We start from the raw sequence: 25,364 nt of genomic DNA, 5'->3' as shown, positions 1-25,364 counted from the left end.
TCAAATAACTGGGATGTTTGACTGGCTCTTGACAGCTGGGTTTCATCTCGGTTTGGTTAGGTAGGTGGCGTATCATCCGCTTGACTTACAGTTTTAACTGCACTTGAAGTATTAGCAACATCCTCGGTACGGTCGATTCTCGTTTCACCTTGACGAATGTTGTTTCATCAATTACCAAATTGCTTCATGGGATTCTTAAATACATCGTCCTGAAGATCTGCTAGCTCCCCGCTCGGGCAGGGCTCGACGGTACGTTTTTTGGGTAGTCGGGGCTTTATTTTGCAGCGTTTTCTTTTTCTTCTTGAAGGCCTTGGAAACCAACGGAGACTGTTGCCGCGGAAGTTCATCGATCTGGAGACGGATCCAGCGAGACCACGTCAGAGAACAGCGTGCTTATTGCGGGTATACCTGTAATTAACATGCAGAATTCATGGATATTACCTGGTCGGGAATGGCTGCGTAGGGAATTACAAACTCGCTGCCACTGAGCTTATTGTATACCATGTCATGCCTACACGGTGGTTTCATCGTTCGAGCGAGCTCACAGTCACATTGCAACTTTTTTCTGCACCTCATACTCGTTATCTCCATGTCGGAATCACCCTTGTCGACGCATGTGTACCTGGATTACAACTCCAGGCCCAGGGCAATGTTGTACGCGGACTCCGACAAACTATGGGATTCATTGTGATGCATCTCGTAGGCTGACTCAGGCTTTGCATACGACATGTTGGTAATGACGTATTTCATTCGCTATACGCACAAATCTCCAGTGCTTCTTCGCGCGTTTAACATGGTCCAGGTATTTTGACACATACCAATCTAACGCTGTCTTCACTCACGAGTACTGCACAGACTGGCCAAGCCCAAACTGATCCATGGTCACCATTGTAACGGGGTAAGAGATAGCGTTACTAGCTTACACTGTAATGCGGAGGAAGCTCGCAATAATAAAACCAAGTCTTAGGTTTGTGTCAAATTCAACTCTGATTTATTTAGGACCAGGGCGGCTACCCCTGGCCTCGTGTGAACCACTCAAACACATGTCTATATCTGATTGGTCAATAAGTGAGTCTGGCTCCTCACTATCAACCAATCAGATGATGACACCTTGGCACACGCTACCCGTGTGCCACTTTACCTACTTATGTAATAACTAAAGAAATATCTACCTACTTATGTAATTGGAGTTGGGCCCATTACATCACCCTCCTCTCTAAGTTGCGCTTACGCAACATAAGCGCACGGAACACATTTGAAGAAAACTCGAAAACCCAACGGAGCGAAGATGGCCGAGGGCAACCCCGGCGCAGTCAACGGACGTTAGCACCAGCGCGACGCTTGTGACAGCAGCAACATCGACACACTAACGGCGGGGTTACCCAGACAGCCGAGACACCGGCGGAGCCGACAGTCACGAGGATCAGCGCCGGAAGCACGCGGTCGCGCGTGATGGACGATGCCCTGGTTCCCTGGGACCTGTACGAATTGTCAGGAGCGGAGAATCCGGATACGCTCGACACTATGAAGAACCACTTTCGTCGCTTCGCGCGACGCGGAAGAAATACATTGAAGGCGCTGATCTCAGGGAGTCTCGTCGCTCCTGGTGTGCCTTCATCCGGCGATGGAACCGGATGTCGCGTGCTGGAGAAAGCTTTGTCGACTGGTTGACGTATCGCGAGGAGATCCTCGCGGATCATTCGATTGGAGAGCTACGCGTGAAGGTCTGCAACAACGCGTGGGATATGGATCGACTCTGCTTCGTGCGCGTGAGAGAGGGATGTAAGTCATGTGGTACTTCAACCCGTCCGACTCAACGCGAATGGAGGGAACATCTCGCTGAGCGGCCACTCAGCGGAGAGGAGTCGGGATGGATCGGGAAGTACGAGCACACCCTGTCCAGTATGGATCAGGCGGCTAATCGCGGCGGCTCACGCCGACGTTGCACGCGTCGGAGCGCGGTGTCGTTGTCGCCTCCTCGTGCGGGTCGTTCTCGTGGCCGTTCTCGATCTCGTTCACGGTCTCCGCGGGGTGACTCGCGGAATTCTTCTTCTCAAGTAGCATGGTCTCATACTCGTGGACCACGTCCGGAACGTCGCGGAGAAGGTTGGCGCGGGACTCTCACGTATCATGTTCTGGGGGATAACCGAGCCAACGTACCAAGTAGCGGCGCGCGGTCGGAACCGCGCGAGGAGCACGACTACGGACGTTTCGTTGAGCGGTCGAGCTGTGGGGATCTTCGTGGTCAACGATACGCTCCACAATCCAGCGCGCGTCACCCACCGAGTCAATTATCGGTGGTGGGCCTTCACGATGATACGGCGTACGCTCTGTACGTTCAGGGCGAGGTGGAGGCAGCTTCGAACCGCGCGTTGGACGCTCAGGTTGGGGCTGAGCGGGCGGAAGATCGTGCCTGGCGGGCTGAGCAGATCGCGTCGGAGCTTCGTCAGTCGAATCGGGAGCTGTAATCTCGCCTACGGGGATTGGAGACGCATGTGCTTGGCTCTGCCCAGCAGGGAGATCGTCCGCGAGAGCGGGCACCAGGGGCTGACGGCTTTCTGGCGCGTCAGGCTCGTCGGGCTGGTCGCCCGACGCATGCTCCGTCTGCTGGATCGAATCAGGAATCGTCGCAGGGAAGTACCGCTTGAGTCACCCGACGTAAAACGTCGGGTGGAGTCTAAGTGACGACGGGATGTCCAAGGTGTAGGCGTCGCCCACAGCCTTGGTTACACGAAAAGGACCGGTGAAGCGTGGGGCAACTTTGTTGGCGCCGAGGTTGGTCACGGCGGAAGCGCGGATTCCCTCGGTCGATAGGAGAACGCGATCTCCTATCTTGAATACATTCACGTTCTTTCGACCGTGCTTATCAGCTTGTTCCTTTTGCTTGTCCACTGCATTCTGCAGTGCGTCGCGGACGAGCCTTGCGATGGATTGCCTTTGCATGACGAATTCCGCAACTGCCGAGCGATCGGCAGGAAGCACCGAGGGTTTCGGTGTATAGTTTGCCGTGGTAACTTCTTGCTCACGAATCTTGCGGCCTGGATCGATCAAGTTCTGCGACGTCCATCTCGTTATCGGAGATGCAGTATGCCGAGGAGGCTCGATGGACTGCTTGGACGGAGAACGAGTCAGGGCGTTCGCACTGGCTACACCCGAAGATAACCCTGAAGTCGAGTGCGCCGGCAGGCTTGTTGACACCGGTGAGGCTACCGGTGCGTGCTGAGACACCGGTTCACGTACCGGTGATGACCACGACACGGACACGTTGTCCCTAGAGCTGAGCGCAGCTTCAGCATCCATGTCGACCGAAGGAGGTTCTCCCCCACCAAGGGTGGAGCCGCCAGCATCCGTGGGGTGACCCACGGCGAGAAGTGCCGGAACACGTGGGTGGCGTGCGTTGTTCACGAAGAACGGCGTCATACCCGTCGAGGAGTGCTCGGCGTTGTTGAGTGCGAACTCGGCTAGCGGTAGGAACGAGCTCCAGCTCGTGTACGAAGTTGCATAGCTGCGGAGAACGTCTTCAAGGACGCGGTTGACGCGTTCTGTTTGTCCATCCGTCTCCGGATGTGCCGCAGCTGACATCAGCAATTTGGTTCCCAAGAGCTCGAAGAGGCGTGACCAGAACGCGGATGTAAACCGCGGGTCGCGGTCGGACACGATAGACTCCGGCAGGCCGTGGTGACGAAAAATCACGTCGACGAAGTGGGCCGCGGACTCTTCCGCGGTGATTGAGGCCGCCACCGGAACGAGATGGACCATTTTGCTGAAACGATCGACGAACACAAGTACACCCGTGCGCCCGGCTGTATCGGGCGGAAGACCGAAGATGAAGTCCATCGAAATGGAGCGCCAGGCTTCCGTGGCGGCCGGAAGAGGGCGCAATGGGGCCTGAGACGTCGAAGACGGTTTGACTCGCTGGCAAGTTTCACATGTGCGGACCCACTTGCGTACCCACTTGTACATGTGCGGTCAATAGAAGTCTCTCGACAGAGCCGCGTACGTCTTCTCGCGACCGAGATGTCCTCCAGTCGGGGCGTCATGATACTCGTGGATTATGCGCGCACGTAGATCAGCGTCGTTTGGGACGACGACTCGAGGTCCATCGAACCTGTCGATGCTGTACTTGAGCAGATTACCGTCCAGTCGATATCGATCGATCTGATTCCGCGTGGTCTTGGACAGGGCACTTAGCGTGTCACTACTAGGAGCACGCAGGTGCTTCATGATGGCGCCGTATATAGGGTCATCAGCGTACGCTGTAGCAATCTCGTCGCCCAGCGGGAGCGTGGGCGTGGTCAACGTCAAGTTGATGCCAGACGACACGCAGACCGCACATTCGTCGTCGTCCTCATCAGCGAGCTGATGTCCTAGCGCCTCACGGGGATCGTAGTCCGGACGCCGAGACAGCGCGTCGGCGAGAATGTTATTCTTGCCCGGCTTGTAGTGAACAACGAAGTTGTACTCGGAGAAGAATGACAGCCAACGGGCCATCCGTTGCGACAAGTGATGGCTCTTCATCGCTGTCCGCAGCGATGCGTGATCAGTGTAAACCGCAAATGACTGTTCACCGAGCAAGTACACTCTGAATTTGATCAGAGCGTACCGCATTGCCAGGAGCTCCTTGTCGTGGACTGGGTAATTCTTCTCGGCTGGCTTCAGTTGGCGCGACTGATAGCTGATAACGCGTTCGTGTTCGTCATCGTCGAACTGCATCAGCGCACAGCCGATGGCAAAATCGCTCGCGTCGCAGACGACGTGGAATGGCTTTGAGTCATCAGCAAGCTTCAGTATCGGCGCAGACGCCAAGCTCTTCTTCACCGAGTCGAATGCAGCTTGGTGGTCCGATTTCCACTCCCAGATCACGTCCTTCTTCAGCAGCGAGGACAGCGGCTGGATCAATCCAGCGTAGTTCTTCGTGTACTTGTGCAAGTAATTGGCCATACCAAGCCACTGACGCAACTCAGTGGGGCTTGTCGGCGTTGGCCAAGCACAGATAGACGATACCTTCTCAGGGTCCGCGCGTACACCGTTCTTGCTCACGTAGCATCCCAACACCGGAATCTCCGGTGCGCAGAAGACACATTTCTTCAGGTTTGCGTAGAGCTTGTTCTCTCGCATCACCTGGAAGACTTGTCTCAGGTGTTTCAGATTTACGTCCACGGCACTGAGGTTGCCCTCAGCGCGGCTGTGCACGAAGATGTCGTCGAAGTAAGTCGGCGCGAAGTCTCGAAGCGGGCGAAGCACATGGGAGACCATGCGATTGAAGGTGGCAGGCGCGTTCTTGAGGCCCTGTGGCATCACGAGCCACTCCCAGAGCATCCCGCTCGGTGTACTTACGGCGGTGAGAGGTACATCAGATGTTCTCATCAGGATCTGATAGAATCCATCGGTCAGGTCGATGGCGCTGTAGATGACGCTGCCAGCCATGGAGTCCAGTACCATGTCCTTCCGAGGGATCGAAGTCTGCGCGGGGATGGTGGCATCATTCAACTTGTTGAATGCGTGAACGATACGCTATCCCCCTGTGGCTTTCTTCACACAGAACGTTGGGACTGGAATGGGGAGAGGTACTCTCACGCACGTTGACCCGGCCTTTCGGCGGCCCTCGGAAGAGGTCATCGATCGCCTTTCACCTTGATCCACGCGGAAGTGGCCATTGTCTGGTAACGCAGTACTTCGTACCTGGCGCGAGGTCGATCTCATGCTGAACTCCACGATCCGCCGGTAGCTCGGCGGGGATCTCATCCGGGAAGACGTCGGCGTACTCGCAGGCGGTGTCGTATACGGGATTCGCTGACTCCCGCAAGGCCTCCCAAGACTGCGTTTGGAATCGTTCCTCTCGAGCAGACTTAGGTTCAGCACCTAGAGGACGTGAGCGTACACTGTCCGTTGCGACCGCATTTGCTGCCTCATCCACCGAGACTGCCTCGGTGACCAAACATACTTGCTCGACGTCTCCAGCCTTGAGGTCCCGAAGAAAGTTCTTCCAGGACAAGCCTGGAAGGCGTGTGATCGCCGCCGCTTCGCGCAGCGGGCTCGCGATTGCGATGCTGCGCGACCGATTCGGGCCTCCTTCCACGTACTCCAGCGCGCTGACCGATTCCATCGGCGGGCTATCGCTGGTCGTGTAGTCTCGACGAGGTTTAAGGCGTCGTCGCTTCGACTTCTTCTTCGACTTCCTCGAGCTTACGCTCGAGTCTGACGCACTGCTACTCGACGATGCATCACCCTCCTCTAGGCGCGGGAGACCGTACTCGACCGGGCCGGGAACACGCGGGAGCCCCTGCTCTACCGCGGCATCGTTTGACGGGAGCCTAATGTGCTCGACCGCCGAATCGTTCGGCGGGAACCTCTGCTCTACCGCCGTCTCGTTGTGTGGGAGCCCCTGCTCGACCACTGTCTCGTGTTGTGGGAGCCCCTGCTCGACCATCATCTCGTGTTGTGGGAGCCCCTGCTCGACCACCGTCTTGTACTGTGGGAGCCGCCGCTCAACCACCTCATCATCTACCTCGCGAAACCGCGAGGGCTCTTCGTCCAACAACGTAGCACAAGCCATGCAGAGAGGGCCATCGCTCGCTCTGTGCACTGCTTGTGTCGTTGCTGTTTTGTCTACGACTGTGACGTGGGGCCAGTCTCTTGGCGCCACCAAGAGGTGTGTGAAGACCTCGCTCACGTCGAATCCACGTCGACGCTTGACTGATTGGGCCAGCCAGTCAATCTCTGGCTGATATCGCGCAAGCCAAGGGATGCCCAGGATGCAGTCAAACGCGTAGTTCATCTCGATCACCAAGAAGTTGTCCTTGCTACGGAAGCCGTCGAACGTGTACGACAAAGACACGTCACGCCGCGCAACGCGGCGAGCCTTACCATCTGCGAGTTGGACTTGGATCTCGCCCGGACCATTCCGGACGCGGACGTTCTTGGGAAGTACCGACAAACACGATGCGCGAAAGAAGTTGTTGGTCGCTCCTGAGTCAAGGAGCGCGCGCAGTGGTCGCCGGGCACCGGTGACGTGGAGGCTGACAATGATCAGTCTCGAGTCGCCCGGCGTAGTGGTGGCATTGGTGTGTACTTGGAGCACGGGAGGGCTCGAAGTTTGGGCTGCCACCGGAGGGCCCGGTCCTTCGTTAAAGCCAGTAGGGCGCCCCGCACCTACTGGTCCTGGTCGTTTTTTGAATGAGCGACCGAGGAGTGTTCCGCGTCGACGTGAGAGACGACGGGAGCTGGCGCGCGGCACTCCGCCGCGCGATGACCCTTCTTCCCACAGCGGAAGCAAATGAGGGGGCGATTGCTTCGCCCAGCGCTGCCGCGGTAGGACCCGCGACGTCGATTGCTCGACGCGTTGATGGCGTCGATCTCCATGGGCTCGGGGGTAGACTCTCGGGCTTCCGCAGGTATGGCTGCGGCGTACGATGCAGCGACCATGTAATCCTCGCGAATCGCGAGTGCAAACGCCTCCTCGAGAGAGGAGGGCTCAGCTCTGGTGAGGCAGTAGCGGGTCATACCCTCGCGCATGCCGAACACAAATACGTGGACTTGCGAGGCCATGTCGATTGGCTTGGTCACGATGCATGACGCCAGATGTCGCGTCTTCTGGACGTAATCACGCATGGACATCTGCCCTTGCCGCAGAGCGAAGAACTCTGCGCGAACGCGAGACTCATCTTGCGGGGGCTCGAACGCGAGGCGCAAGTCGCTCTGGAGAGTTTCCAGAGTCGGGAAAGCCTCGGGGTCGACAACCAGCTTCCCAAGGGCCCATTCTTTGGCCTTTTCGGTTAACCGGGAGAGGAGGAAGTTCATCTTGGCCGATGACGCCTCGATGCGTCGCGAGGCGATAGCGATGTCGATCTCGCGGAACCACCGATTTAGCGGAAGCCGGTTTCACCGGCGCCAGAATACGTAGACGTCTCCATCTTGACGACGTCATTCTGGGATGGACGCGAGGGAGTTGACACCCGCCGATTCGCATCGGCGAGCTCGCGTTCATGAACTCTTGTGCTGCAAGACGTTGCTGGTCGGGCGTCGCTGAGCTCAGCAGCGATGCGACGACAGCGTCTCCGGACACCGCCACGAGGCGGTGAAGCGCTTCCCACTCCACGCGAGTAAGATGGGGGAATGCAGCATGCTCCAGGGTCGCCCCGGAGATCTGGACTTGGCTCATCGTAGACTTGGTCGTTGGAAGGACTACAAAGTGCTACCAGGTGTAACGGGGTAAGAGATACCGTTACTAGCTTACACTGTAATGCGGAGGAAGCTCGCAATAATACAACCAAGTCTTAGGTTTGTGTCAAATTCAACTCTGATTTATTTAGGACCAGGGCGGCTACCCCTGGCCTCGTGTGAACCACTCAAACACATGTCTATATCTGATTGGTCAATAAGTGAGTCTGGCTCCTCACTATCAACCAATCAGATGATGACACCTTGGCACACGCTACCCGTGTGCCACTTTACCTACTTATGTAATAACTAAAGAAATATCTACCTACTTATGTAATTGGAGTTGGGCCCATTACAACCATAGAGATAAGCTGGTAATTGTACACGGTAAGCTATATCATTTTGGGGGAAATCTAGAAAATACATAAGATCACAATTAACATGATGCACTTACTTTTTAATCTTGTAAGTCATATCCATTTGAATGACCTCGGGGAACTTATCACACATCGCACGCATGTGGCCGCATGTGACGGCGATAGCTCCGGTGTTGCCGCGAGCGCTCTGGTGCACCGTTGATACATTACGTGACACCTTCATGTTGAAGATATTATACTTCTGCAACTATGGAACGGTCTTTTTTACCTTTTCGGCAAAAAAATCGAATTTCGGCTCAAAATGTTTTTTGCGGTTTTTTTGTGGTTTTTTGTCAACGTTGCCATTTCACCATGGTCCTTCGGAACTCGTCGCAAGTGGACTAAATGACTGGCTAACCAAGCTTGGTTGTGCCTTCGGTTCTTGCCTTTCGCGTTGGGCATTTCCGATTCTTCAATCAATGGGTCGGGTACGCAAAGAAGGTGTGTGGTCTCATTTCAAGGATCATCCCAAGGGGAAGTATAAGACTCGGCGAGTGAAGTGTAATCACTGCACTACGACCCTGTCTGCGATGGTGAAACATATGCAGCGCCATATCATCAACTGCGAGAAGATATCGCGTGGGTGGGGGCGCATGCTACTTGAAGACAACGTTTTGGTGGAGGATTTGGAGCGTCAGTCAGAAGGAGCCCAAGCTTTTCGATCTATGGCTCAGCAACTGCAGGCAAAGGTGTATCCACACTATAGCAAGGACGAGCGTGATGCACTGGATCGATCATTTGCAAGGGCGATGCACGAAAGTGGAGCAGAGTTCGGTATGTTTGATCATACTGCTTGGAAAAACTTTTTCGATCTGCTTCACCTCCCATGGTCGCCTCCATCTTCCTCCGAGCTATCTACGACACTCCTTTCAAGTTGCTATAACGACGTCATGCTGGATGTGGCGCGAGCGTTGCGCGAGTCCCCCGCAGTTACGCTTGGTGTGGACGGCGCGACTAATGTTCTATAGAGGAGTTTGTCCAATGTCATTGCACATGATCCAAGACCATGGTTTGTCGAGTACTTGCGCGCCGATCTGAAGAAAGAGAGCGAGCCCGAGGTGACTAAGAAGGTAGAAGAATCTATCACTCGCATGCACACTTATCTCGACCGTCCAGTTGTGTTCGCTTTCGTATCGGATAGTTGCAACTTGATGAGTGCTGTTCGCAAGTCGTTGCAAGATCACAATTCTGTTGCCTTTGCTTACGGATGTGGAGCTCATGCGCTCAACAATTTCTGTGAGGACATCGTGAAGAATCCCGGGGTAAAAGCTTTTGTTCGCAACGCTGTCTACCTGAGCAAGATTGTGAAAAATACTTGCTTACTCAACAAAAAAATTTCGAGTCTGTGCATCGATTTTCTTCAGCGGCAGTACACAATGGTGTTGTACTCTGCATCGCGTTGGAGCAGTGTAAACTATATGTTCCAGCGTCTTGCAAAAGTCAAGAGACCGATGACCGCGGTTGTGACCGCTGTGATGAACGAAAAGGTGGAGCGCAACATTGACCCCTCGTACCAACTTCCAAGCGAGTTTACAAGTATAGTCATGGATCCGCAGTTTTGGGGTACGTATCGTGGCACGTCAAAGTGTTCGATCCCATTTGCAAATGCATCGGCGTCATGGAGAGCAACTCAGCCACAATGTCCACTGCGTACGCTTGTTTTGTGTATGTATTCATCCATGCACGGGAAACTTTCCCTGGCGACGCCCTGCTCACGAAGTTGATCCACAGATGGAATCGCATTCAGAGCCCAGGTCACGCATTGGCATTCTACTGCGACCCGTTTTATCATCCTTTTCGTTTGGCTGTCGCAAAGCTGTACGGACAAGATCCTATTGAGCTTGGCAAAGGGGATATCTGTGCTCAATGCCGTTTTGCAATTGAACTAGTATGCCGTGAAGACCAAGACCAGAAGCGTCGAGCTCTTGATGACTTCCTCCGGTTTTGCACCACCGAAGCTGAGATTGCTTCTGAGTGGAGCAGCATTACCCAGTTCCCCCCGCAAAAGATCTGGACGCAAGGACGAAGCAAATTTCCTGGTCTGGCGGAATTGTTAGTGAAGGTCTACACGTCTCCAGCATCGACGGCTGGTGTAGAGCGTCAGCATAAGGTGGGGAAGCGTATCCACTCTTCTGCGAGAAACCGTCTTAGAGCGGGGTTGGTCGAGGAGCAGGCTGCCGTAGCTCACAACGCTGCCGTCGCGACGATGGAGGCACCTCTACAACGACAACGTTTTGAGCAGCACATGGTCTCGGACTTTGTGATGAAGGCGGGTCTACAAAGTGGAGGTGGGGATGCACGTCTTGACAGTGGAGAAGCTCGTGAACCAGCCGACGAGGTCGAAACAGCAGGCGCCGAAGAAGGTATTGCCGAAGTTCTAACTGAAGCGGAGTTGATGGAACAAGAAATCTTAGAGGCTGCTTTGTCTTTAGAGTCAACTCCTTTGGACATCGACGACAACATTCTCTTCCCCAACGTAGACGACGATTAAAGAGCTGAGACTGGGTGCAGCAGCGCTGGAGATGGAGCAGAAATGCAAGCAGGGGTAACAACGAGTATTACCCAAAAAAAACATGACGGCAAAAATAAGCAAAAAAATCGGTTTAATATATGTTCTTTTTTATGTATAAAAAACAACCTATTTATATCTGCAACGGCATAGTCGTCTGACAGCTGGGTCCATGTACACACCACGCATTACATACAATTTCATTCATTGACGCACCATTCTTCCGAAGACGAGCTATGGGATTCCTCACGTCGGCTGGTGTAACTTGGTGGCTGGGATTCATATGAGTGTAACTGTACAAGCTAAACGCACTAGCACACTATTCCAAATACCTGGTATTAACGTTGATGCTTCCGATATCTCCTGGGTAATTACTGTAGCTTTTCGCTGTCACACCATGGTTGTGGCTGTAGACTTCGCGGTTGATACTGATGCCTCACTTGCCATCCTCACGGCGTGCTACTTGGGCCAGCAACTGACACGGGCAGTATGTACGACCCACACGATGTGTAGGTCTTTTCCCCGCTGATCTCTCTCGAGGATGCCATCCACGCGTGCAGATGTATGTCCACTGGTATGACTCCATTTCTGCATACAACCTGGCCAATACCTGGTCATGATGAAGAGCGATTGTGCTCTTCATCATGACCAGGTATTGGCCAGGTATTTTGGCTAGCACATGTGACAGAGGCCCAGCAAGAGAAGCTGGCGAAGTTGTGCTCACGTGACTATTCCAGGTATTAAACCTGGAGTATCTTGGTAAGTAAAGATATATTTCAAAGGATTTCCAGCTATATTTTAATACAATTACTGCATCTGATTAAATCTGATAATAGAATATTGACGTCCTAAAACAATCGCACAGTGTGACAGAAGAAAAAAACCTCGACTTTTTTTAAGCTTTGATTTATCGAAAGGGGTACACTTTTGCGTCTAGTTAGGATTGGCAAAGGTGTAGTGACTCCACGTCGCTTGTTGTGAATTTCTTGTCGAGCGAGCGGGACGAAGCAAGCCGGCATGAGTTTACGGTGGATGAAACTGGAGCCACGTCGTGTGACGCTTACGAGAGCTTGGCCTCCACGTGGGTCGTCCACAGGGATTACAAGCTGTCCACCATCGGCTATCTGGTCCATCAACGCTTGCGGAGGGGAGGAGACGGCAGCGCCGACGAAAATGAAGTTGAAAGGAGCTTCAGCTGGCAGTCCAAACCAGCCGTTATTGCACTGTAACGACAGCACACCAGTCTTGATGAGGTCAGGGGCCGCGCTCAACTCGTTCTTACGAGCAGATTGAGCTAGCCCAGGCAGCAGCTCGAGTCCAAATACGCGACCACCAGCGCCTTCTACAAGATGAGCTAGTGCAGCCGTCAGGTAACCAGACCCAGCACCTACGTCCAGTACTTGAGGCTTGAGCACGTCAGTACAAGTGGCGTGAGCAAGTTCCAATACGTGAGCGTGCTACAGACACAACTACGGTCAACTTTAACATTTCAACCTTGGAATAAGTAGCTTAGCTTACCATGTGTGGAGCTGATATGGTCTGGTTGAAGCTGATGGGGCATGGTGAGTCTTGGTATGATCCATCCTGTACAAATGGAGGGACGAACAGAGCGCGATCTGTGCGTTTCATGGCGTCGAATACAGCGGTGGAACGTATAATACCGGTTTTTTGCAGGTTCAAAACTAGTCCATCGTTATTTGCCGAGTTGCACGCCCAACGCGGTAACATTACTCCAATGATCTCTCTTTCAACGGGAATAATGGGAGCTTCACAACTTTTGCTAGTAGCACGGGTTTTTGGCAATGGCAAACTAAGGTAAGGAGTGACCGCCTCCTTAAATATACGAGGACGATTAAAAAATGCCGCTGAGTTGCGTTTCTCTCCTAAGATACGCATGATTAAAACAAGAGATTAGAATGAAACTCTCAAGTTGAAGTTGTGGTTGATTCTTTTTGAGGTATGCAGTAATGAAGGTCAAAACTTTTTCAAACTACGGTACTAGAACTTCAACTTGTTCTCAGCTGAGCTTGCGTTCACGTTCGCGGACGAGTGGCACGTAGCACACGCCGAACAATCGACGTTGTGAGAAGTTGGTACCATGTCTTGTGATCTCCACTAATACTTGGCCACCGCGAGGTTCGTCCACAGGCAGCACCATGCGTCCGCCGTCTGCGAGTTGGTCCATCAAAGCCTGAGGCGGAGATTCAGCAGCAGCTCCGACGTGGATGTAGTGGAACGGAGCTTCGTTCGGAAGACCGTCCCACCCATTGTGGCAGCGCACAGACACGACACCTCGGTCGACTAAGTCTCCGTCAGCTGTCTGGATGTTCTTCTTAGCGAACTGCGCGAGTCCAGGAACGATCTCCAGTCCGAAGACGTGTCCATTGTCTTCCACCATCCGACCAAGACACGCTGTTAGATACCCCGAACCAGCCCCAACGTCGAGAATCCGTGGATGACGTACGTCCTTGATCGCTGCATAGCCCAGTTCCATCGCGTGGGCATGCATATGTGGCGCTGAAATAGTCTGGTGGAAGCCGATAGGGTGAGGCACGTCTTGGTACGCTGCCAATTCCCCCACATGTCCTCCATCCGGAGTCTCAATCTGTGCCAAATACTTGGCACGGTCTGTCTTGACCATCGCGTTGAACACCGCGTCGGAGCGGACGACATTCGTACGCTTCAAGTTACTGACCAAGCCTTCATTACTCGACGAGTTACACGGCCAGAACGACATCTTGCGGAGTAAGTAGACTGCGTGCGACGAATCTCTTTTGGAACTGAAGCGTTCTGGTAAAAAAAAAAAAAGCTTTGAAGAGTTTTGAAACTTCTTGAAGCTTCTCGGAGGTTCGAGGCGAAATCGAAAGTGAACATCGAGCCCGACAGTAAGTAAATATCTCAGACATCATCGCCCGTCCCAAGCGGGGACATGCCTTGTGTATCTGATTGTCAAACACTGCAGCAGCATAACATTAAAGTGATAGTCTGGTGTAAATAAATGAACATGCTACACCTCTCTATTCCTCGGTTATGCTGCGTTTATCTCCTTGAGGAAGTATTGAAACAGATCCACGAGTTTCTTGGCAGTTGGTCGCTTTTTCGGGTCGCTTTGGAGACAATCTTCAATCGCTTTCGACAGTTTGTCGACTATGGCGCTTGAAGATGATAGCGATACAGTTAGCGACGCAGCAGAAGTCGTTGACGTCGTGCCGAAACTACTTTTGTCCCCTTCTACGTCGGTGCCTCCGATGTTCGCTAACATGCGTAACTTGCTCATAAAGTGATGCATGGCAGCATTATGCTCCTTATTCTTCTGCAGAGCACTCGCTGTTCTGGGTAGCGTAGCGACTTGAAAGCGCTTCTTTGCCCCGTCTCGATCATCAATACTAAGGCGCAGATTCTTGGTTTGATTCCGGACTTCGAACTCGTTATTCGGTCGGTCGTTCTGGAAGAAAATATGAGCGTGGAACCAAAGTTCCAGAAGTAAAATACCAACACTGTAAATGTCAGCGTGGAGATGTCTCGAGTTGTGGTGCAGCACTTCAGGGGCGACTAGCGGTAGCGTCGGGCCTTTATCTTGCGAGTTTCTGCTCTCCGGTTGAAGGAAGCGAACGTCTTCACCCTCTTCCTCCGAGTCTGAACTTTGCTGTGCTGTGCTTTCCACTAGCAGCACAAATGTGGCATGGTGGGTATCGTCCCGACAGTGATGACGCACGTCGCCAAGTTTGCAATGAAACAGCTCCGTCACCATCACATTTCGACTACGTAGATCACTATGAGAGACGCCTTTGTTGTGCATATACACGAGAGCTTTACAGATATCCAGAGCCATTTGGAACCGCGTTGTCAACGATGTCTTGGACATCCCGTTAGCAGCGAAGATCGAGCGCTTCCGATCGCTATCAGCTGAAGACGCTGACAGAAGGGATAGCGATGAATTGTTTCGATTGGGTCGATCCAAGCCGTCAACTTCCAGTACTACAGTCAAGTCTCCACCTTTGACATATTCCGAAATGACACACAAATGTTCCGGATCCGACCACATGGTCCCGAGACACGTGACGATATTCGGATGATGCAGAGAGCCCACTAACTCGACGTCTTTGATCGTATCTGCCAGCTCCTTGACTTCGAACCGTAACGTCATCATACGCTTGACAACCACCTGCGTCCCACAGTAATCCCCTAGAAACACTTCGCCATGATAGCTGCGACTGAGAATACGATGCATGTGGAACGTTTCCCACTCGACCTCCTGCCATTCCCTTGTGGCTTCTTGTTCGTCCACAGGAAGCGCTTGCCATCGCTTCTCCTTGCGGATCTGGAAATAATCCCGCAACGTACTTAGTACCAAGTCTTTGGTTTCTTCCGGAAGGTCATAGATACGGAACGGGGTTTCTCCACGATCCGAGGCTTCTTCGTCGAGCTCATCGTCCAATAACGAGTCACTTGGACTGATTGGCTCAGCCAGTTGGTGCATCATGAGACCCATACGCCAATCATTCATGGCTTCTTGCTCCTTGATGTCCATTTTACGCGTTCGTTTCGAGCTCTTCATGATGAGATAGAGCAGTAATTTACTACTGAAAATGATCCCTGGGATCGCGATCCCCATGGACAAGGTAAGCCAACATAAAGTGTTACACTCAAAGTCTCTGCACTCGGTACGATCGGGCTCCAAGTCGGACGAGTACGGGCAATACAGACACCCAATGGCGCCGTCTTGTTCCGAATACGCACGGGAACAGACTTCCGTACACGCCACACAGCTGCCACTTGAGTTGTCGTGGAACGTGCCTGCGACACACTGGATACAGCCGTAGAGATCCACGCTACCAGCTGAGGTAGAGTCTGAAGACAGAGAGAGCTCTTCGAAGACACTGCCTTTGGGACAGTCGTTGCGCATATCCACGTCAGCAAACCAGCCAATACCAGGATTATTTAGTAGCGTGCTGCAATCAACACCATTAGTGACAAAAAACGTGGTAGAGAAAAAATAAAACATTTACGTACACGTTAGTGAGGAGCTTTTTTACTAATGCGATGAAGTTGGTGCTGGGAATGGACGTGATGAGGTTGGAGTCGAAGTTCCTTTACGTGGAGAAAGATAAGTTTTCAATATGTTACTAGAAAGTTACAATTGTTACGTACATTGACTCGATAGTCGACATGATGGGGTCGAACACAGCGGCACTGAAGCTGACCAAGCGGTTGTTACTTAGATCTCTGTAGCATTCCATGCAAATGTCATTAGTAAACAACAATAAAATGTTTAAGAAATAATGCAAGCACGGCTTACAAGGTCACGAGGCTGGTGTATGGAGTGAGCGCATCATTTGTCGAAATGGACCACAAGTAGTTGCGGCTCATATTTCTGAATATGCATAAAATGTTACATCAGTTAAACAAAGGTCCGACCACTGCAGCACCGTACGTACAGATAGACCAGATGCGATGCCTCGAAGTCGTCCGGGAAGTCAGGCATGAGGTCTATGAGGTTGTTTTGCAGCTCTAAGCGCTCCAAGTTCGTCGGTACAGACGACAGTGTCAGCCGATGAATGTTATTGAAGTCCAGGCGGAGTTCCTGGAGCCCGTTGACATCTGCAAATGCGTCTTCATCGATGACGGAAATGACGTTGTCGCTCAGATTCCTAATAAAAAAAGTTAGATATTTTACTAATTCAATAAAAAAACATAAAACATTAGTACAATTCACTTACAGGTTTCGAAGCGCTGACATCCCTGCAAATGCTCTAGAATGAACAGTGAAAATGGCGTTGGATGCGAGTCGGAGTTCGTAGATTTGCGAGGCGTCAGCAAAAGCACCCGCTTCGATCTCTACCAATGCGTTGTAGTTGAAGGAGCTGCACTCGCAGCATAAAATACTCAGTCAGACGAGTACGAAGCTTTCACCTCAATATACTCAGCTTACATGTAGCCTTCAGCAGCAGCTTGTCGAATTCCAGACGGCACTTCCATAATACCGTTATGCGAGAAATCTAGAGCCTTCCACGATGAAGATACCGTGAATACTGTACTAGGAATGCTCTCGAGCTCATTGTAGCTCAGATCCAGTGTGTGTAATGCGGTCAAGTTAGTCAATGCTTGAGTCTCGATGTCAGTAATAGTGCTCTGGTTGAATGACACGGTGTTCAGCAGCGGGCAGTTGCTCACAAGACCGTTTGGTAGCACTGTAACATTCGTGTTTGTACAGCTGTATCAATGTAACATATAAGAAGAGATATTTCAATAATTTAAACCAGAAACACACGTACAAAATGCTCTGCAGGTTCGGCATATTGTCGAAAGATCCCGCGTCCAGCTTGGTCAACGGGTTGTTGGAGATATCTCTGCATGAATTTTTGAGTAATTACAGCTCTGATCACCACAATAAAGACCACATAGCAGCGTAGGAACGCACATGGAAGTAACGTTATAGGCTGCTTGGAAAAGTGCCGCGGGAATGCTGATTAGTGAGTTGTTCTGCAGTTGGAGACGCGATTCCTGGGACAGAGCGGATGCCGACACTGTGGTGACGAGTGCATCGTCACTATAGAACGTGAAGCTGCTTCCATTTGAAGTGATGTTCGTCAGTTGCTGGTTAGAGAGCTCCAAGCTATGATAACCAGTCGATGAGGACGTTAGAATGGATGTAACATCGGCGGTATGCAGCTATACACTACAAAAACGGTGGCTACAGAGGGCCAAAATGACGTAGAACTTGATACAAGTAAGAAAATTACCATTTGACTGCTTGTATCCCCGTAGTGACCGCTAGGAGCTGGAGCGCTAGGCGCACCATACTTCTCTTTTTTTCGAACTGAGCTTATTGAGCATCAGGTCTAATTTTCAAAATATTTTATATTTTATTACAGCAAATGACTTGAGCTTATAGAAGTTATGTGCGCCACACCAAGTTACATGATGAGCTTGCGTCGACGCTGATACCAATTCGACATGTTCCTCCAGCCGCGGCAGACGCAGACTGAACTCCACGGCTACGCAGTACGCACGATACAACCGCTAATGCGCAATTATGCGCTTGAGATGGCGCTCTTTCTCACTCTAAATTTGTTGCTTATTCAGGTGGAGTTCAGCCCGTTTGTGGACAATTTGGTGGCAGTCGGAACAGCGCAATACTTCGGCATCGTGGGCAATGGCCGAAAGCATGTGTACGAGATGCTCCCAGCTGGAGGTTTGGCACCGGTGAGTGAGATATTATTGTGAAAAATAAGGAGAACATCCCATTTTATTGATGCTGATCTGCTAGATCCGAGTTTTTGACACACCGCAAGGTGTCTACGATTGTGCGTGGAGCGAGAACCACGGACAGCAGCTCGTGAGCTCGTGCGCTGATGGGTCTGTGAAGCTCTGGCACTTGCAGACACGTGATGAGTTCCCGATCCAGAACTATCACGAGCATAAGCAGGAAGTGTCAGGGGTGAATTGGAACTTGGTTTCGAAAGACTCATTCGCATCGGCGTCATGGGACGGCACAGTGAAGGTTTGGACGCCCGAGATAGCCCACTCGATCTTGACGCTGGCAGAACACTCTAGTGCAGTGTATAATGCAGTGTGGAACACGCAAAATAACTCGTTGATCGCATCGTGCTCCGGAGACGGCACTGTCAAGATCTGGGACCTCAACAGTGCACGTTCCGTTACAACCATCGCAGCTCATGGCAACGAAGCGCTCGCTCTGGACTGGAACAAGTATAACCAGTTCGAAGTAGTCTCTGGATCAGCTGATTGCAGTATCAAGATCTGGGTACGCTCCCCTGTCGGAACTCCGGTGGTAACGTGTCTATTTAATAGCTATATTATCACTTCAGGACATTCGAAATCCGACGCGTGAGGTGAGGATGCTACCAGGACACAGCTACGCTGTAAAGAGGATCAAGTGCTCGCCGCATGATCCAGACGTGATCGCCTCGGTGTCGTATGACATGTCGGTCGGGGTCTGGAACACCAAATCGCCATATCCACGGCTCCAGAACGCGCAGCACCACAGCGAATTCGTGTTCGGCTTCGACTTCAGTCTCTTCGTAGATGGTTTGGTAGCTTCGTGCTCCTGGGACCGACAGGTAGCAGTGTGGAACTACTTCGGCGGACCGCCGCCATCGCCACCGCGCTAAGTTCGCATGTTTGCTGCTTAAGTTCGCAATAAACAAATCACTTTTTTTCTAACTCGAGAGATGGAGACACCCAAGAAGACAGGCTTCTGGACGGAACACGTAGACCCAAAGAGCGGGGTAAGCCCGTGTGATTACTCCATATACGACTCAGTATACTGTCGTCGTCGTAATGTGCTAATTGTCTACATACTCTCCTCCAATTCTTGGTGTTCAGCGAACGTATTATTTCAATATGGCGCTAGGACGGAGCTATTGGGAGCTGCCGCCGGAGCTGCAGGCTCGAGTGAAGAGGCCGACACTAGATGCACTACGTGAATGGGACCCAGAGACAGCAGAGCGCAAATACGGCGCCGCGAACCAATCAGGAGGAGACGATGAGGAGATCCGCAGAAAGCGAGAGGAAGCGTTGGCCAAGTCTCGGACTGAAGCTAAAGAGGCGCAATCTGCATCGGCGATGCTCTCACTGGAGGATAGGATGGCTTTAGCAGCGCAGAAGAGGAAGGCAGCGGAGGTGCAAATCGGTACCGGTGGCAACCGCTTGCCCACTTCAAGCGAAAGCTCCAACGAGTACTTGGAAATGGTACGTCAATTGCAACAGAACAACGATACTGCGGAAGGAGCAGGAGGCAAGTGGCTTGTGAGGTAGAGTACACAAGGAAATGAAGTCAATAGTTTATTCGTGAGCGATGGCTGTGATGCTTAGCTGCTCGGGTCTCCTCCTCTCTAAGAAATTCTCGTCGCATGCCGCTTCTACATAAAAAAAAATAGGATACGAATCAATTGCCGTGTTAGTAGAGATGATACTGAAGCCGTAGATACATAGACACACCCGTTTGTAGGCTTGGTATCGATCTTGGAACGAGATGGACTTTTCGTCATGTGCTGATGACTTCTTGGGCTTCAAGTCGAAAAGCTCCTGGATGAATGGCATCTTGGCCAGCACGCACTTCCACACCACTAGCCAGCTGATAGTCAGCGTAAACAGCACGATGCACACTGCCCCAGAGACGTACGCGCCTGTCACCACCAGCTCTTCAAGCCCCATATTGGCGATCTCAATAGGAAGCCTTCTCTGCTGAAAATGCGAACTTAGTACTGTTAAGTTCGCAACCAAGTGACGAGTTTCGACATCTCGACAATCCTTGGAAGTACGCTCGACAACAGGGGTGAGCTATTATGCAGAATCTGCCCCCGAAAGAAAAAAATAGTTCTGCAATGTTTCTCAATTTATTGTACGGTCATTATTATCGAGCATGCGTGTGACTACTGAGGCAGTCTCGCGCTCCGTACTTCAAAGTTTGTGTGAGCCCGTGCGCTCACGTGCTTCAACGTCAAAACGAAATGCACTTGGATCCTTCGGTCGCATCAAAGCCGGTGAGTTTAAAACAGTCGACGACGAGACTGCGCGTGCAGGTCTGCAGGTCTTGATTTAAGAGAATCCGATGTCCTTCGAGAGCTCCACTCCAACACACGTGCACACTTGGGGCGCGAACGTTTGATACTCTCTCGGGTCTCTCTCCATCCGCTCAAGTCGTTTTCGTGCTTGTGCTTGCTGCTGCTCTCTCTCTAGTTCGCGCTTCGTCTTCCTAAACACTAACGGCTTAGCGAGAGGCTTTATCATTGGAGCAGCGTGTGGGGCGTGCTGGATCTCTTGGGTTCGTCGTCGAGGGCTACGCGCACGCGGCATCTCGCTGATCAAGCGAGCGACGTTGTCCTGGTGCTCCATCGTCACTAGCGTACTATGAAGCGTACGGCTATGGAGCAGCAAGCCTGTCACGGACTGCCACGACCTACGCGGTGCCACCTTCGAACGTATCTGTCCTGTCATATCTGCAGCAACAACAGCGCTGGCATCAGTTGCCGACAAACAGCCATTGTCAATTGCACAGTTGCATACCAGCTTTTCGAGCGATCACAAGCGTAACTGTAAGTCAAGTAAAGTGACTTGGTGAAGTTAGGCAAGCGGCGACCTACACTGTAGGAGCTCTTGACTCCAAGGTGGAAGTTTACACTCTGTTTGAATTTCGTAGCAAATTCAAACGGCTCAGTATTTGGATGTTCAAAATGGCCGCCAATTTCATTTTACGTAAGATACATCAAACCGAATTTAACCCGAACTTAGTGACAATCCCCTTTTGAGGAAATATGGAGGCGCTGCAGGACAAGAAGGTGGAGTTCTTCTCCATGGAGAACATGAAGAACAACGAGAAGGCTGTCGAGTACGTGCACACATCCATGTGCGTCATTGCTGGCTGCATCGCGGGAATCACAGGCATGACGGGCTTGCAAGGCTTCGTTTTCTTGGCTGCTGCCTACGTGTTCACCGCTGCCTCGATCTGGGTCGTCAAGCTCGGCATGGACGTCAAGGTTTACTTCAACACGAATGCCTTTAGCTTCATCTTCGCGGGGGTCATGTCCCAGGCGCTGTCCTTCATCCTCTTCTGGACGCTTTCCTACGGACTCGTGCATATTTATTGACCGACCCAAGTAGCCAAGACAAGATACTCCAGCGATATATTCAAGACAATAGCGGGTGGGATCATATCAGACTGCAATACAAGACATTCGTGGGTACAGAGAACAGTAATTGACGCTCGCGGGGTCACTGTAGATGCAGCATTACAGTCTCCTGTAGCCAAGACGGCAGAGCAGCCATTAGCCATGAGAATTATGCCTAATAATGATATCCTACACAAGTGTTGCGGTGATTGGGAATATGAAAAGTTGTTGTTGCGCTGTGCTTATGACAAATAGACGGCGAGTACAATTGCTGTTGAGTATAGAGCTGGAGAAGGACAAAGATGGACACACTCTGTTTCTGGGCTATTTATCGTAATGCGCTGGTCTGTATGACGTCTACTGGCGCTGCGCCTCCTGCATCTTCTGTTGCATGATCATAAGCACAGCCTCAAGCATGTTACGCTTGCCGTCGATGACCGTCTTGAGCTGCTCCGTGTTGCTCTGCAAGAACTCAACTTTCCGGTCCATGAACTGCTCAGCCTTCTCAACTGACTGCTCCACAAAGTATCCGGTACCCACGTCCACTAGTACTTCTTCTTTGTTTGCCAGCTTGCCAGGAACAAACATGGACGCCGTGAGGGGCACCAGCACCTCCTTGTTCAGGTCAGCAGCCGCCATGCTCTTGAGCGCCTCCTTGGACTCGGTAAATCGCGACTGGGCCTCACGTAGACCTCCGTACGACACCGTAAGCTGCTGTGTCTCCTTCTCTAGCTGGCCCTTGAGCGCATTGAGCTGCTCTAGCGACAGATCCACGAGGTTCACTTCACTCTGTGCGTCAGCCATGGTCTCGAAATGCTTCGGCCACCAATGAGTATCTTCATTTTCACTTTCAACCAATGACAACGTCTTATTCAAAGTTCTTTGCATTATTTTGACCAATTATAAGCCTAATCTTCGTCACCATCGCTGTCATCGCCAAGGAGGTTCCAGAGCTTCATGGCCACCTCCGCAGCACGCTCACGACGTTGCTCATCTGTGAGGGACTCGCCTTTGTCGCGTACATTGCGAACCTCCGAGATCAGCGCACTGAATTGGGCCATATCGATGTCATCCTCGTCACCTTTCTCCTCTGCAGCTCCACGTACCGTCCCGTCACCAGCGATCTCCAGTGCTTGTAGCAATGCCTGGAGCTTTGTATCATCCGTCGCATCGCCCTGTTCATTCACCTTATTCTTCTTCTGGTTCTCGTCTGTCTCCGCTGCCTCCGTCACTTCCGTCTCTTTTGCACTCTCCACCTTCGGAGGATTCATCTCCATGGATCTCCACATATTGCATTGCAGGGCTTCCAGCACGCGCTCTATGCCTAATTTTTCATCAATAACGCTGTCTTCACTGGTAGCATTCCCTGCATCTAGGTCGACGAACTCGAAGCCGATATCTTGGCACCAGGTCTCCATCTTCTTCGTGCTCTCTGTAGTAGCAGATGACGTACTTGCAGCCAGTAGACACACGTCGTATGGCAGGGTGTCCACGATACGCTGTGCAAACTGCTGCACGTGCAGGAAGCTCTCGCGTTTTCCGGCATCTACGACACATATAATTGCCTCGTAGTCATGCAGCTCGTGCTGTAGCGCAGGCTCTGGCGAATTATCGCGTACATGGTGTACATGCAGCTCCACAAGTGCTCGGTAGTATTTGGTCTGGAGGTTCAGCAGCATTACGCCCGGTGCGGCGGCGTTTGCGCCCTCGTCACCGCATAGCGCACGCAGCTTAGAGATCACAGCGCCATTGCTGTCTTTGTCGGTGCCGAGCACGAGCAGCCGCGATACTTCAGTCGCCATTGTTGTCGGTCAAATTCAAAATAACGTTATGCGATTGTTAAAAATTGACACAATACGTGTGCTCATAAATCGTAAAGTGGTGGGTCTATAAAAAAATTAAGGCCATGTTCGGTTTGCAGGGGCAAATCCAGCTTGTTTGAAAATATGTACAATATCATGCTGGATGTCATTTTTTGTGTTTCTTAGCGGAATAAAGCTGGTTGAGACATTCCAGCTCTTTAATAACAATTACAGCTGGTTTTAGCTTAGGCCTAAACCCCTTTGACCCATCGTTTTTCCGATATAAATGAATGCTAGTACTCATTTTTACATATTCTGTCATTTTTCAAAACTCGAAGCCTTAGGCGACCACTTCCGGTCAACTTTTCAGCCACGATGATGGGGGCTCTTTGAGCGAGGTAGGGCACACCATACGGTGGAGAAGCGCTAGCTTAGTACGGTCACGCCTTTGGATCATTGTAATTGAGTAGTGTGACGGGGTCACACAGCACCTTGCGCTAGAGGAAGTTATCTTCCGAGAGTATACAAACTCTCAGTGAACGGCAGTTCACAGGTCCCCTCTTTAATTAAAGAGAGGGAAGTGACCTAAATAAGGTAGATTGTAAACTGAGTATATTTATAGGTAGGTTAAGTTTGTGGTTAATACAAACTATCAGTTACCTATAGAAATGCAATGTCATTTAACCAATGGTTGGTTTTGAATGACCTTGGTACCTTGTACCAAATATCCCGGAGTATGACATGTCATACTCCTGAAGTGTGAAGTGTCACACTTCATGTAACCAGGGTACTCTTAGTGCTACGTACCCCGTTACATCCTCCCCCACTTAGGATCGGTTTACCGACCAATCAGAATGAAGAGATGTTCGTCACAAACTCTCATTCTCAAAGTCGAAAACCATCGACTCGGGCGCGCGAGCGCGGCGGAGGCTCACTTTACAGTTAGAGCCTCGAGCAGCAACCTGTGCGCTCTTCGTCAAGGTCTCCACTTCGACCGTTAACATGCCTCGTGGCACTGCTAAGAGCGGTGCTAAGACACGCTCCAAGGCTGCAGCCGGTAAGGCGCAGGCCAAGAGCACTAAGCCTCACGGCAAAGGCTCTGCACTCAAGGAGGCTACTCAGGTGGCCTCCGAGGCGATCGGATCCTCGGGTGACGCGGCTGCGGACAAGCGCGCAAGCAGGCGCCGCAGTCCGTCGCCCTCGTCTTCAGACAATCGTCCGAACCCTCGGTTCGTAGAACATGAGTTCAACTCGGGCAGTGAGGACGATGCCGAGTTCGAGAGCACTCATGATGCTCCTGCGGGCTCTGTGGGAGGGCACAGCCCAGTGCCCAGTGAGCACAAAGAAGACAGCGTGCAGTCGTCCGCTAGTGATCACGGTGATCACAGTCCCAGGACCTCTGTGCGCTCTGAGAGTCCGGCCGTTAAGGCTAAGGGCACTCCCAAAGCCGGTGGCGATGAGGAAGGGAGTCCTCGCAAACGTCTCTCGCTTGCCGAGGGTCTTGCGCGCGCTAAGGCCTCTAAAGCCGAAGGCGCCAAGCCCTCAAAGAAGCGTACCGCCTCTAAGTCTCCACTCCGCGAGGAGAAGGAGACTCGACGCTCCTATCAGAGTCTCTTCGGCTCCTCGGATGAAGAGGAGGAGAAGGAGGAAGAAGAGGAAGAGGAGGGTGCCATTGTTGAGCCCCGGGAGGTCTCGAATGACCTCGACCAGCAGCAGGAGGATTTCCAAGCTGCCCAGCGTGTGCGTGGGGGTTCGGTGGCGGCACCCGTCAGCCAGGGAGCTGCCATCAACTCAAGAGGGTATTGGCCTCCCGAGGAGAGCTCTGGGGCTGACCTCTTCTTAG

At 51.9% G+C, this 25,364-nt stretch overlaps 8 protein-coding genes across 8 annotated transcripts; 2 read left to right on the top strand and 6 right to left on the bottom strand.

Annotated features, from left to right (window-relative positions):
- Nucleotides 1-11,825: 11,825 nt before the first annotated feature.
- PITG_14994 (uncharacterized protein) lies at nucleotides 11,826-12,646 on the bottom strand (the record flags this gene model as incomplete). The annotated part of the gene is made up of 3 exons (XM_002899113.1): nucleotides 11,826-11,831; nucleotides 12,150-12,472; nucleotides 12,604-12,646. 3 exons carry the CDS (start codon nucleotides 12,644-12,646, stop codon nucleotides 11,826-11,828), a joined length of 372 nt encoding a protein of 123 aa, XP_002899159.1.
- A 456-nt stretch (nucleotides 12,647-13,102) lies between these two features.
- On the bottom strand, nucleotides 13,103-13,822 carry PITG_14993 (protein-L-isoaspartate O-methyltransferase, putative; the record flags this gene model as incomplete). The annotated part of the gene is made up of 1 exon (XM_002899112.1): nucleotides 13,103-13,822. The coding sequence occupies one exon, from the start codon at nucleotides 13,820-13,822 to the stop codon at nucleotides 13,103-13,105; it is 720 nt and encodes a 239-aa protein (XP_002899158.1).
- Nucleotides 13,823-14,113: 291 nt separating this feature from the next.
- Nucleotides 14,114-17,383, bottom strand: PITG_14992 (protein kinase, putative; the record flags this gene model as incomplete). Its single annotated transcript, XM_002899111.1, has 8 exons — nucleotides 14,114-16,037; nucleotides 16,099-16,176; nucleotides 16,237-16,311; nucleotides 16,385-16,459; nucleotides 16,524-16,736; nucleotides 16,806-16,949; nucleotides 17,018-17,299; nucleotides 17,361-17,383. The coding sequence occupies 8 exons, from the start codon at nucleotides 17,381-17,383 to the stop codon at nucleotides 14,114-14,116; spliced, it is 2,814 nt and encodes a 937-aa protein (XP_002899157.1).
- Nucleotides 17,384-18,042: 659 nt separating this feature from the next.
- Nucleotides 18,043-20,299, top strand: PITG_14991 (peroxisomal targeting signal 2 receptor, putative; the record flags this gene model as incomplete). The annotated part of the gene is made up of 6 exons (XM_002899110.1): nucleotides 18,043-18,090; nucleotides 18,172-18,291; nucleotides 18,356-18,853; nucleotides 18,918-19,169; nucleotides 19,435-19,800; nucleotides 20,060-20,299. 6 exons carry the CDS (start codon nucleotides 18,043-18,045, stop codon nucleotides 20,297-20,299), a joined length of 1,524 nt encoding a protein of 507 aa, XP_002899156.1.
- Nucleotides 20,300-20,431: 132 nt separating this feature from the next.
- PITG_14990 (uncharacterized protein) lies at nucleotides 20,432-21,216 on the bottom strand (the record flags this gene model as incomplete). Its single annotated transcript, XM_002899109.1, has 2 exons — nucleotides 20,432-21,050; nucleotides 21,118-21,216. One exon carries the CDS (start codon nucleotides 20,944-20,946, stop codon nucleotides 20,650-20,652), a length of 297 nt encoding a protein of 98 aa, XP_002899155.1.
- Nucleotides 21,217-21,365: 149 nt separating this feature from the next.
- On the top strand, nucleotides 21,366-21,698 carry PITG_14989 (uncharacterized protein; the record flags this gene model as incomplete). Its single annotated transcript, XM_002899108.1, has 1 exon — nucleotides 21,366-21,698. The coding sequence occupies one exon, from the start codon at nucleotides 21,366-21,368 to the stop codon at nucleotides 21,696-21,698; it is 333 nt and encodes a 110-aa protein (XP_002899154.1).
- A 279-nt stretch (nucleotides 21,699-21,977) lies between these two features.
- PITG_14988 (prefoldin subunit, putative) lies at nucleotides 21,978-22,523 on the bottom strand (the record flags this gene model as incomplete). Its single annotated transcript, XM_002899107.1, has 1 exon — nucleotides 21,978-22,523. The coding sequence occupies one exon, from the start codon at nucleotides 22,521-22,523 to the stop codon at nucleotides 22,077-22,079; it is 447 nt and encodes a 148-aa protein (XP_002899153.1).
- A 104-nt stretch (nucleotides 22,524-22,627) lies between these two features.
- PITG_14987 (uncharacterized protein) lies at nucleotides 22,628-23,137 on the bottom strand (the record flags this gene model as incomplete). The annotated part of the gene is made up of 2 exons (XM_002899106.1): nucleotides 22,628-22,894; nucleotides 22,952-23,137. The coding sequence occupies 2 exons, from the start codon at nucleotides 23,135-23,137 to the stop codon at nucleotides 22,628-22,630; spliced, it is 453 nt and encodes a 150-aa protein (XP_002899152.1).
- Nucleotides 23,138-25,364: the final 2,227 nt, after the last annotated feature.

Source organism: Phytophthora infestans, genomic scaffold, assembly GCF_000142945.1.
Source record: "Phytophthora infestans T30-4 supercont1.33 genomic scaffold, whole genome shotgun sequence".
NCBI lineage: Eukaryota > Oomycota > Peronosporomycetes > Peronosporales > Peronosporaceae > Phytophthora > Phytophthora infestans.
The sequence above is the reverse complement of the archived record's forward strand: the minus strand, read 5'-3'. Positions and strand labels throughout refer to the sequence as shown.